This window comes from Armigeres subalbatus, chromosome 2 (assembly GCF_024139115.2).
Source record: "Armigeres subalbatus isolate Guangzhou_Male chromosome 2, GZ_Asu_2, whole genome shotgun sequence".
NCBI classification, from domain to species: domain Eukaryota; kingdom Metazoa; phylum Arthropoda; class Insecta; order Diptera; family Culicidae; genus Armigeres; species Armigeres subalbatus.
The window spans coordinates 381,824,711-381,837,871 of NC_085140.1; the positions used below are offsets into that span (position 1 = coordinate 381,824,711).

The window sequence follows — 13,161 nt, forward strand, 5'->3', positions numbered from 1 at the left end:
ATTATTTTCCATGTTTTGTTTTAGGTTCGTTTCGCAATGCTGATCTTATCTTATGTATGCAAAATACAATCTCCGACGGCTTATCGTTTATAATACACTTCAAACGATATCAATTCACGTCGGCATTTGAAGCCCTGGATCCATAAACGCTGATAGTTTTTTTTCGTCCAATATTACTGGCCTGGCCAGACCACGCAGCGCCCCATTGCCGTGAGGACCGTGCTTTTGGATAAATGAAATGAAATAAATTCTTGAAGAATTGCACATAAATTAATAAAAAAGAAACGCCTCTACGCCATCAATCAGCGCGCGAAGCTTCACGGCTTGCTGTCTCTGAGGCCGTTGGGCTTGGGATTGAGTAGACTTCTCCGCAATCACCCTGCCACCGAGCAGCGAGCGCGGCCAGTCGGCCAGGAGGATGGGGAGGCAGCGATTTGTAATTACACCCTTCACGTGCATATCTATCGATATGTATGGCCTATTGGAGTGTGCGGCTTTGAAGCGAATGGCAAAATACCGACCACGAAATGACGACTGCGAGAAACAGAGAAACAGACTGACTTTTCAAAATGAATTATTGCGCTCAGACCCTCTTCCTCGAGTTGATGTTGAAGTTTGCACTGCTGGCCATCATGCGGATTAACCATTATCGTCTTGGTAAGCCAGGAGAACAAGGGGCCAGACCCCCAACAATATTTTTGTATCCGTTTTATATCTAAAATAACCAATCATGTTCTTGGGTTCAATTTAAATACGAAACATTTATAATTGACCTACACTTACACTAATTGTCTTACTTATAAACTCGAAGATTATATTTTCTTCTTCTTTACTAACATCTCACAACGAGAATATTTTCGGAAATAACCGTAACTAGGAAAAGAAAGGAAGCCTCATAAGTACCACGGAATTTGGATTTTAGGAAGGTATTCGCTGGGTCGGGATCTGCCTGTAACTGACAATGTGACCATGGTTGATCTTACTCCGTAACATACCATGTAAAGGTGCTTCACGATTAGCAATTTTCTCGAAATGAACATATTTTTATACTTGATTTTTCAAAATAGTGCAATTTCTAAGGAATCTGAAATGTTTGAATGCTATGCCACATTGTATGATAATTCTGAACACTCAACCTGATGTATCTACCAGATCGATAAGGACTTTTGCAACGTCGTCAACATGGATTTATACCCAATTCGGTTCAATGAGCATATGCGCATCATCTGAACCAAATTTCCCCGAAAACGAGATGTTCAAGGCTCTGCAAGACGTTATCGAGTTCAGCGCAAGGTATCTGCCAGATTAACCAAGGCCTTCGCAATGTCCTCATCATCGGTATATACTCAATTCGGATCAATAAACATGTGAAAATGAGATGCCAAAGACCCGCCAAAATGATCTTGACTCAAAAAGATTCAAGGATTCATATCGGGAGCGATTTGCGATTTGGGTGTAACTTATTTTGTAAACAAACATTGGAATGGGAATTCCTGCTAAAACAAGCATTTTATGAGAAAACCACGGTATGGATCCGATAGATTAGGCTTTCCTCTACCGGATAAGGGAATTAGTTTGGGATGAAAACGCTTGCATTCTCCGGAATGCATAAAGCAATGTTTGTTTACAAAATAAGTTACGCCCAAATCGCAAAGCAGTCCCGATATGCACTATGACGAAATCGATCGAATGTTCCGAGATACAGAACGTAGTGAAGAACAAAAAAGTGACTGTAATACAGTCGAACGTCCATTAGTCGGACCATTGACTCAATAATAGGGAAAATTGATTGTGACTGAGAAAATATTAGTAGCATGGTATCCCAACAAACAATTTAAGCTGAATAAGCTACACTGACAAAAATTCAATCATATTCGTTATGTGTAGCTCACATACATTTTGACTATAGAATTTCTCACATAAGGGCTATGTGAATTCGTATAGCATGTATGTGCAAACACACATATCCCTTTTTAACTAATAACCTTGATGTGGATTCTCCTATAGCGGGTGGTTATTAAAATAACATAAAATTTATTTGTAAATTTCTTTAAATTCTTGCCAATAAAAATGTGTGGATTTTTATTAGTGTAGTTTTTTAGCTGTAGAAGACTATTTTTGGCTATAGAGATCGAAGTAAGCTACGATGGTGGAAAGACGTGATTTTTCTTCCGTCAGAACAAAAAATCAAAGAATAGAAAAACCTAAGGTTTGAGAAAATTTTATAATGTGGAAACTCTGGAAGTTACCTGCCGCCCAGTGTTGAAGCTGAGGAGACTGGCCCAGTGAACGACGTAAGGATTTTTCGCGGCCGGAACTCGAACAGTGAAAAAGGAATTGGATGCGGCAATTATATTGCTCAACGGAAGATGACGACGATATTGACTACCTTCAGAAATGTGCAATGGGAAATGTCTAGGATGCATCAAGAAGGAAGAATATACGGCCGCAGCTAGGTATCACATTATCAAACTTTTTCTTACTAGATGTATTACTGAAGTTGGATTACAACGGTAAGTTTTTCTTATTCACAACTTCATTTTTACTAATTTTGTGGCACAACTCAATGATACTTTTTCGTGCGTGATTTCGAGAGTGTGGATTCGGGCGTCGATTTGTCAATTTTGGTAGCGTACCCTCCGGCATCACAGACAGATAAGTTGAGTTTAGAGTGGGCAAATGTTCAACTTCTATATATTTTGAATAGAGATAGTTAGACGTTCAATTCGCGTTCATACAGGTTCGACTCACTTGCCCTGTCGAAACGTAACAGCGAGGGCTACGACGAGTCGAGGTTTGAGTCTTCTTCGTTTGCGGGATCACATACCGTGCTGTGCCCTGTTCTATTATGAGAATTCAATAATTACATTGAGGCTAAATACACACCAGCATGACCACAGAAAAGGACAGATACAATTCCCTATCGGAGTTTTCCACCTTAGCGTTAACGTAATTTTGACTAGACCCTCAAATTTTGACCTGAAACTATCACAACAATATCTCTGTGCAAAATTATTCTTATTGCTATCTTGTCCAAACTGAATTTTTACTCAGGGTTCTTCAGGCAACTTACCTTACTTACCATACAGACAACGAATGGGTAGTGCGTTATAATGCTACCTGTTACATATTGAAATTCAGCTGTATTTGAAATTTAGAATAATTGTCTATTTTAAAACGCTTGATTATTATGACAGATGTTCTTAGCAAGTGAGTTGAAGAGAACGGTAAAAATGATGGCAGCCATCCAGTCCAACAAAATGTGTTTAAATTTTCGTAGTCAATCGCTAAAAATGATGTTATTTTTCATTTAAATTCATGCGTATAAAACCATAGAAAAGTTCAAGAATATTTATCGGTTATTTTCAAACATATACTCTTTATTATCTATTATTGTATATCGCGTGAACTGAATTAGGCACTGATTGGAATAGGGTAAAGTGACCAGACGCTGCATTTTTCAACTTCGTTTTACAATTTTATTACAATTCATATAGCTTTACAAATACTTTTGGGCCAAAATCTATGCGAAATGCACTTTCAGAGGATTCATTTGCCAGTGACCAGTGACGCAATCCAGATAGGCGTCCCGCGTTTCGCAGGACGCTTGCTGGTTACATTAGAATAGGGGCACAGCTTGGTATATCGTTTTGAAAATGTAGCTGCAAACTGATGTTTACTGCACTGTCGCTGACTGTACTAGAAAGCTAAACAGAAGCAAGTCCCATACAGTTTTTCTCTTTTGCGGGTCTCGTAGTTAAGAGTGCGCGTCCGTACTTATCCCTACAAGCACGCAGAACGATCACGCGATCATCGGAGTACTTTATTCTGCGTTGTGCCGGTGAGTAAATTAGTTAGCAAGCAAAAATTAATACGCGTTCGATCGTGTTTCCTTTAGCACGCAGAACGATCGCGTGATCATTAGAATATTTAGCTCTGCAATGTGCGATCGGTAAGTCAGAAGTCAAGTAATTGATGCGCGTTCGATTGTGTTTTTGTTTAACGTCGATCAAACTACACGCCACACACGGCAGACCGTTTACCAAAACTAACCGTGCCACACTCCCTACCCCATATATCCAACATCCCAGTGATTTCTCGTGGAAGTGCAGATGACTCGTCGGCTTCTATCAAAGCGAGTATCACGTCAGCAATTTCCTACCTATTCCTTAATTGACCTGCATTCGGACACGGCCGGCGCTGGTATTGCTTAATTTTGGGTCACCAGTTCTTACACATTGAAGATGATGTTAGTCCCAAACATCATCTGTTGGTTCTCTGTGTAATTACAGCTGACCTGGTAATAACGGAGTAGCAACCGTGGGCGGTCAATCATGCTCATGCTCATGCTCATGTAGAAGACTATTTTTGGCTATATAAGCGCTTCACCCACCTTTACCCAATTAGCACACGCAACATCTTCCAAAAAGCACCTTGTTTCTATTCAGTTTCATTAAAGGCATTGGGAAAACATCAAAACACAAAAAACACAATGTTTCATTAACATTGCAACAACCAAAGAATACTGCACTTTATGTTGCAAACACGAAACAAAATCATCAAGTTTCATATTTGTTACCATGTAACTTCAATGCGTCTTTTGAAATTTATTTGTTTGTTTAAATTAAGTTGCAGATAAGTTGAATGTGTCTTCATGTTTAATTTAGCGTCGTTCAACGTTTTGACAACTGATGACTGAAAGCTTATCAGCTCAATGGACCTGCTAAGATGTTTAGCGATACACGGAATGATGTAGGCTACATTGAACGGGTAGACCGCACGGTCTGAATTCCAGAGTGTTTTGGAGTATCTGAAATATTTTACGTTCAATCAAAACTAGATAATTTCGAGGATATGTACTCCAGAACGGTTTGGACGGCCATCCGAAAAAAAATATTTCAATCTTTTTTTTGCTATTTTTTACTAGTTTTGACAGCATTTGGTAAAAAAACAAATCTGTGGATCAGATCCAAGCCAAGGTCAGACTGAACTTGCGAAATTGTACAGAGAACACAATGAAAAGGGTATAGCCCGTCAGCCGTACGAGTTCCCGTTTTAAGTATAATGGTTTATGCGCCACTCCCGAGGGGAGACCATTTATCAAAGTTGAGTGTGCCCGACTACGAGACCTTTCAGGAGAAGGTTCCTATTTTCCCAAACCTTTGGGGGGTTGGTGGTTTTATCATCATCGGTCTCTCCATTCAGCCCTTTGTACTGACCTGTATTCGATTCGGCAGTACTCCAGTTGGTTTCGGAGCCAACTTCCCCTATACATCAAAAAAATACTAAAACAAACTACCGAACTCCCGTGTGACCTAAAAACATTCAACCAGTTTCACTCCTCATAAGACATTTTAAAAACGTACATCTTCCCATGTCCTACCATCAAGCTCATTTATTTCAGTACAATTCAATTTATTATACAAGTCCTAGGAATCTAACTTTAGGCGCGGCGCGCTATAATAGACTAACGCAAAATGAACTCCCCTAAGAAATTATGACGTTTGAGCGGGTCGCATAATGAACGCAAAATGAACTTTTGTTCGAGAAGACGACCCGCTCAAATGTCAAAATCCATCAGGTGAGTGAATTTGATGAACTCCTGCACAGGTCTATGGGGCAGTGCACCGAATGAACTCTTTGACGTTTGAGCGGTGCGCTGTTTACTAAATATGAACATATATCGAATTAATTTTAAATGAATTTTGGCACCGCTCAAAAGTCAAATAATGAACCTATGCACTGCCCCGTATAATTCAGTGTCTATTTCTACTTGTTTCCACCTTTCCCATTCTTCATCTATCATCTAGCTAGTCAACGTGCGTGTTTGGAATTATGTTTCTGTATCGTGTGCTTTCCTATCTCTCGGTTACGTGCGGCGGTTCATGCTATTTCGTTCATGCCGCGCTAACCGATACAACCTTCAGTAGCGGGCTCTCAAATTCACTTGCGCAAGGACAACACTACATTCACGAATGAGTACTCACGACCTTTTTATGCTGCCGCCCGGTGACTGATGACGGATGAACAGGAGATGAACGGGGGGTGGTGAGGTGAACCCGCCGGGTGCCTTTCCTCGACGGAACTAGGCGGAAAATCGCAGCGAATGAACTCGGTGAACGGTGTCTCGTACTCGTACGCTACCCTCGTGGCGTACGATACCCTCTTCCGGGCATACCCAGGACACCTCTGAAGCTGATGGTGGGGTCAGCGATGACGTTGTCCGATGTGGTGTGATCGGGCACATGCAGCTTAGGCCACGAACCTTTATAGATAGGAATTTCAAAGAACCGTTGCACATGCACGTTTTAAAACTTTATCGCACACACTAATTCCACACACGTTTTACCTTTCTTGTTCAGCAGTGTTTGCACGCCTTCTCACTGCACGAAGTATACTTCACAACTATCTACGATCTGGGAAAGGATTTTATTAAAGCAAACTGATTGAACGAAATTAAATCACTTCTATTTACCTCAAATTCAAGTCACGGTGCGTGGACAACTTCCGAATCACTGCTGCCTCTTCCACTAATCAGTTCAAAGTGATCGAGAAAAGACTTTCAAATCCTCAGATTAACCCATTTTCGCGATCATCGACACCGGGTATCAAGAAAACAACGAAGTAGAATTTTCGTGATAAGCCGAGTTATTGGATCGTCCTCTCGACAATTACATCTCTCGCTTTTTTTTCTCATTCTAGCTAACAGTCATAATCAGCCTGTTCGCTACCCGCTTAAAAATTTATGGGTGGGAGGGATACGAGCAAAAAGTTAATGGACCCTGAAAGGATTTTAGTGGGGTCGCTGCTCGCACGATTTTTGCATTGCTCGAGAGATCAACCGCCAAATCGAAATATGTAGGTGAACTATATTCAGGCACTCCGTTGGAGACTCATTTACATTTTGTTAAGTCAAGTGGTAGGGCTCTTGTTCACTCGCGTTTGAAGCGCGTTGGGTTTGATCGAATTCAATTTAAATAAAAACTAATATTTAGTTTTAATTTTAATTTCAATTCAAGTTATTTTAATTTAAGATTTTTATTCTAAAAACTACTTGCTACAAGGGTTTCGGATTACCTAACCATTCTCAATGTACACGTTTCGGGAGCTCCTTACGGAGAGCTCTGGGAGCTCGGGAGCTCTGAGGAGATTCGCGTTTTGAATGACCGCACGGAGGGCATAACTCTGTACTCATTTGCTTGATGGCTACAGCAAACTACTGAAGATCGCGCTTTCTTTGACCGCGCACGACAAGCGCATGAGCCACCGAACACAAGATAGATATTTTATTTCTTTCCCGACGACTAAAACATGCACTACACTTACTTATTTGATGGCTTCTCTTATTATCGGTCGCGCAATCCAGAACACACACAATGTTTCGGCAGATCGCGCGATCGTTCTGCTGTCCGAAATCAGAGAACACCCGCACTGAACTGATTAACTTCATTACCGGCCGCGCAATCACAAAACTGTGGGTCAGTGTTAACTTATTCTTCGCCTAACAAAAGCGGTCTATAAGGTTTTTCATTTCAACCAGAAGGTTGACCCCGGATGTGCACGAATCCCGCCGAGGTGTTTTAGATGAATCAGATAGCACAAACGTACACCATCAACAGGTAGCAGAAGCTTTTACGTACGTACCGAAAGCATGGATTGGACAATAACCTCAGGAAAATAAACCTTGCCCGTAAATCTTGTATTGGCCGATTTCTTGGCTTATTTAGAGGCATTTTTTCAAAAGAGCCCATATTATGCGACGCCTATTTAACAGTCAGTGGACGACTTAAGAATCAAAAATTCTTACAACAGCGCAAGCTGGGTGGCAATTGCGCCTTCGTTCCGGCGAGTTATACCTTTGTAACAGTGATCCCCAGCATTTTGGCCATTTTTTCCCTTTATTTGCTTTTCGCACAATCAAAATAAGTAAAAAAAAAAGCTTTTACAAGTTACAAGTTAGTATTGGGAGATGTTATCTGTTTCGATATCAACGCACCTCCGTCGTAACATTATGTTTCAACCCGGGTGAATTACCGATAACGAGTGTTTCCCGGGTTAGGGTGAGTACTACACAGAAATAAACAATAAAGAGGAGACGAAGCAAATGATAGTGTGAGGAGAAACAATACCGCAGATAAGAGATGATAGTAATCTGCTCAAGCAAAATTGTACAATTGAATTCCCCTAGTGCAACTCAGACGTTATTTTTTATAGAAATTAGGAGTCTAAGTGCTCATAAATATAGTAGTGCTAACTATCACGTATAGGTATGTAGAAATTGAACTAGTTTAGCAGAAATTAAACCAAATTATCCCAAGTGTAGTGAGCGAGCACAATAATTGCCACGACCGGTGTCTAAAGCAGGTACCGTGCAAGGAGAATAGCTGCATGTGTAGTACATACTATACCAATCAATTGGTGAGCCAATTAAAATTATAGAATACCCCATATATTAATTTCGGTATTCAATAGGAATCCGCACTACCGTAATCCTTGTAAATGAACAGACATATATTCAGAACCCAACGAAAGCAACTATACGTAAGTTATAGTTTTAAGTATTTTCTGGAATCGTGAAATACCCTTTGCTCTTTATCGAACAGGGGTTTTATAAACGCTTTTGCGACGAAGCGAAATTGAAAGATATGAAATAATGAATCTGTACATTGCTGTTAATCTTCCCTTATATATTCCTCGTCTCTGTAGGAAAATTATATTCTCCCATTCAGTATCGGATCACGTGACTTTTATTCATTTCCGGTTCGGAGAATTATAATTTCGAAACTTCGTTGAACTGAGATTCAACAGGAGATGTGGGGGCTATGGTCACTTTTCCGCTACAAACGATGGAGGTGTCTTTTGTGAAAAGAGACCGAGTGCCGCCTCATAGGAGCGCTGGAATGTCGGAGATGTGCAAATCGAATAACAAGGACTCGATAATATTGCACCTGCGTTATTATCTTGCGCATCGGAAATCGATTTCCAGCTCGTGTGTGTTTCCGCAGCTCTGGTAGATGGTATGGTTACGTTCGCACCCTTGATCCCTTTCAACAAACCTCCTGCAGCGCTACGATGCCGAATCCACGATCCTTGAGCACATCGGCTACTATACGTGTGCTCCCGATGAAGTTGAGAGCTTTGCAGTTACACGAACCGAGTTTCCAATCGTAAGCCCCTTTTCGTCGCAGTGGTTTTCGCCGATTGTTCCGGTTCGTATTTCTTTGTTGATTATTCGGTGAATGAGTTTTTTAAAGGCTGGCTTGCAGAGCCCGACACCAAACCCCCTAAATTTTCGGAAGATCATTCCTTCTTACTCCATGGTGCCATGGTGCAGAGTCTCACTTAGAGTCCCTCGCTGACACTCGGACGACACCTAACATAGAGAACAGACGCTGTTATGAGCCGCTCCTAACATGGAGAACAGACGCTCAGTAAATTTTGCACCTCCGGAGAGAAGCAATCCCCCCCCTTCCCTGTCAGAATACGACCATAGTTCCCACCGGGGTTGGTTACCCGATTTTACCGGCCAGTGCCACGAGGAGGTAGGGTATAGAAGTTGCTGGGTAAGAGGTTAAGGACCGCGAGGTGGGTCCATTTTATTCTTTCAGGTACACGAAGTAGGTACCAATGGTACGCTTTACCCAGCATTTGCCGTGCCGTGCGTTACAACTCATGGTTGAATTGAATCGTTCGAGTTTTAGGATTTTGTGTTTTTCCTACCAATAATGCCATAAAGGTTTATCGACGTCGAGTAATGCCATGTCAGAAGCTTTGAGCATAAGCATGTTCTATCTGAAGTTGCTGGTTGCTCTAGTTAGTTGGTGCATGGCTGCACGATCGCACCGAAACTCAAACTGTTCTTTTTTGTACGAATCATCTGTCGATAGATTGCATTTTCAAAGATGGCTCAAATGGAAGGTGGATGGGGGTGGCTTTCGGGAGAAACAGGATCTTTACCAAGCTTCCAGGTAGGGATGACTTTAACTGACTTGAACATGAACCGGAAAGGAACTGAAAGTAGATCAGCACAAAGCGATCGGAAAACTGGTCACTCAAATGCCTGAATTTCATGTTTAAGTTGTTATCAAGATGCATTCACTTCTTAATTTACCCGTAACGCTGAGTAGACACCTTTGCGTGGTGTGTTACGGTGTAAGTTCTACCATGGTCGCATTGTCAGCTACTGGCAAATCCTGATCTAACGAATACCTTTCCCAATATCCAACTCCATGGTACTTATGAGGGTCTCACTGAGTCGGGAGCATCTCATTAAGTAAGTGCTACATCAACACTTTCTCCCCTTCCAAGTTACGGTGAAGATGGGCTTGGCCAGCAGAAGCAATCCTCATGCTTTTGTGATTTTTGTTTCAATCTAAATCAAGGAACACACCCACGTGATTTCTGATAGCAATCTGGGTTGCAATTACAAAAGAAAAACATGAGTATCACTTGTGTCCGATTTACGAAGAACACCATAACTATGCTGTGCTATGCTATCAAAATGAATTCACTTTTTAGCGTATATAGATTAAGCAAATGCGGTATTTCGAAAAATTTCGTTTCAGGTGGTTCAAAACGAAATTCCGCGGAATTTGGGCATGGCAAAATCTGATTTCTTGATTTCGTTTCGTTTCGTAAAATTACTAATATTTCGCTAGAAAAGACTAGCTGTTAACACGGGTACCGTCGAGCCGGTCGCCCTATCGCAACCGGTTGTACCGCATGACTATATTGGAGATCGCAGATCGACGTCGACGCTGATAAGCTGTCATCAGGACAAAAACACAACAGAAGAAGAACATAGTCTCCAACGTGGATTTCTTATGCGAAGTGTTATTCCTTAAATTTTCTATAATACAACGTGAATTTTTCTTATTAATAATAATCTAGTCGCAACAATCTCCAAAAATTCAGTGTCCTTTTAATTGCAAAGCCAGTGTATCGCCTTGTGTTACTGTCGCAACAATCTCCAAAAATTCACTGATGAGTAACCATTCCACCAACAACCATGGAGACAGCTGCGCTGGATGTAATCAGCCAAATGAATCGGACAATTTAGTCCAGTGCGACGCATGCGATGCATGGTGGCATTTTGGCTGTGCTGGCGTTACCGGATCTATCGCCGACCGTTCGTGGATGTGCACCAAATGCAAACGACCCTCTCGTGCGTCGTCTAAAGCCAGCAACGCGAGTCGAACTCCATCGCTAACAGAGAGTATGGCACGTTTGAGAGAACGCCAAGAGTTGGAGAAACAACGCGCCGAAGTGGATCTCGAAAAACGATTCTTGCAACAGCAAAGAGAACTTTTGGAGGCATCGATCGCCGCTGAGGAGGAAAGGAGAAGCCAGGTTAGTCATCGAGATAGCCAAAATCGAGTCGTGGATTGGATCGAGAATAGCGCGGATCCAAAACCAAGCGCAGCAGGAATTAATCAACTGCCAGCAGCTTCAGTGGAACAGCAGCAAAAATCTCATTCGGGCTCGGATTTACAACACAGTTCCCCTCTTCGCGATCGGACTATTCCTGCATTTGATACCACAGATGACTCCCTGGGGCCCCCTGTCGTAGATGTTCCCCGAACAGACGCTGATCATCAGATGGCTATGGGCCTGATCCATGAGTTGCGGGTGCGACTAGAACGTTGTCTGCAGCAATCAGAGCCGACATCCCCTCAGTTAGCTGATTTACAACAACAATTGGAGATATGCAGAGGAGAGATCGAAGGCATACATCGTTTATCAACGGCTCCGACATCATACAATCAGGTAGGAACGAAGAATGTCGAATCGACAATTAGTAACCGTGATGGCCCACCTTTAATACGCGGAGCGGCGACGCTCGGCGCTATTCCAAAACCAAGTCGTAATGTATTTCCGACAGGTAAGTGTCATGCCTCCGAAAATACTATTCCTCAAACGAAATCGTATCCAACCATGCAAATTCCCCTTAACAAGCAGCAGCGCATACCCGACTCGCGCTCGAAATTAATAAATGACAATCAAGTGTCTAAAAAACAGACTAGCCAGTGTACCTCTTTCCTTCCCGCAATAATGGAATTAGCACCCCCACCACAGCCATCGATGCAGGTGCAACAACAGGCTTTGCAGCATCATTCGCTGGAGCGGCCTCCAGTGCAACAGCTTTCAATGCAGCCGCAGTCGGAGCAACAGTTGGAGCTGCAGCCCTCAGTGAAGCAGTATTCGGTACAGAAATCTGTGATGCAGCAGTCTTCGGTACGGCAGCTTCAAGTTCAACAACCTTTAGTTTCGCTACAGATTCCAGTACATCAGCTTCCAGTGCAGCAGCCTCAAATACAGCAGTCTTCGGTGCAGCAGCCTCAAATGCAGCAGTCTTCGGTGCAGCAGCCTCAAATGCAGCAGTCTTCGGTGCAGCAGCCTCAAATGCAGCAGTCTTCGGTGCAGCAGCCTCAAATGCAGCAGCCTTCGGTACAGCAGGCTCAAGTCCAGCAATCTTCAGTGCAGCAGTTTCCATTACCGCAGATTCCGGTGCCACAGTCTCGAGAACAACGGGCATTTGAGCCACAACTCTCAGTCCAGCAGCCCTCAATGAGCGATTTCCCAATACCTTTGCGAGCTCCGCCACCGAACCGGAATGAAGCAGAGAGAGGAGTAGAGCTTCAGCCTACGCAACAACAGCTAGCCTCACGTCAATCTTTAGCTCGAGATCTTCCCATGTTCTCTGGAGACCCAGCAGAATGGCCGATATTTATCTCCAATTTTGAATACACAACGAGAACATGTGGCTACACTCACGGAGAGACCCAAGTAGCACTTGTAACAACTCTTAAATATAAATAATAAATGAAGGTTACATAATGGTTGGATTTAGGATGCTTGAAACATTCCAAGTCACGGTTGATTGCATTTGGGTATTTTTTCAGTCATCTTGAAACTAAATGTGTTATCAGTTTTTAAGCAGTTACAGGGTAATTGAATTGTAACCATAACATTGAACTGTCATAAGCACTCAAGTCACAATAAAGTTTTTAATTAGTTACCGAAAGACTATCTGGATAGTAGATGCCAAGTAACAAAAACAACACAATAATATCATGATATATAGTGGAGGAGCGTCCATCCTGATTTGAATTCCTAACACCATTGATGTCTGGTGCCGAATTATAATCTTGATGCAGAGAT

The 13,161-nt window shown here is 42.2% G+C and overlaps 1 protein-coding gene across 1 annotated transcript; it reads left to right on the forward strand.

Annotated features, from left to right (window-relative positions):
• Positions 1-10,983: 10,983 nt before the first annotated feature.
• On the forward strand, positions 10,984-12,819 carry LOC134210163 (putative mediator of RNA polymerase II transcription subunit 12). The gene has a single exon (XM_062686185.1). It carries the CDS (start codon positions 10,984-10,986, stop codon positions 12,817-12,819), a length of 1,836 nt encoding a protein of 611 aa, XP_062542169.1.
• The last annotated feature ends 342 nt before the right edge of the window (positions 12,820-13,161 follow it).

Excerpts from the sequence above, each read along its gene's own strand:
- LOC134210163 (XM_062686185.1), top strand. The coding sequence starts at position 10,984 with ATGAGTAACCATTCCACCAACAACCATGGAGACAGCTGCGCTGGATGT.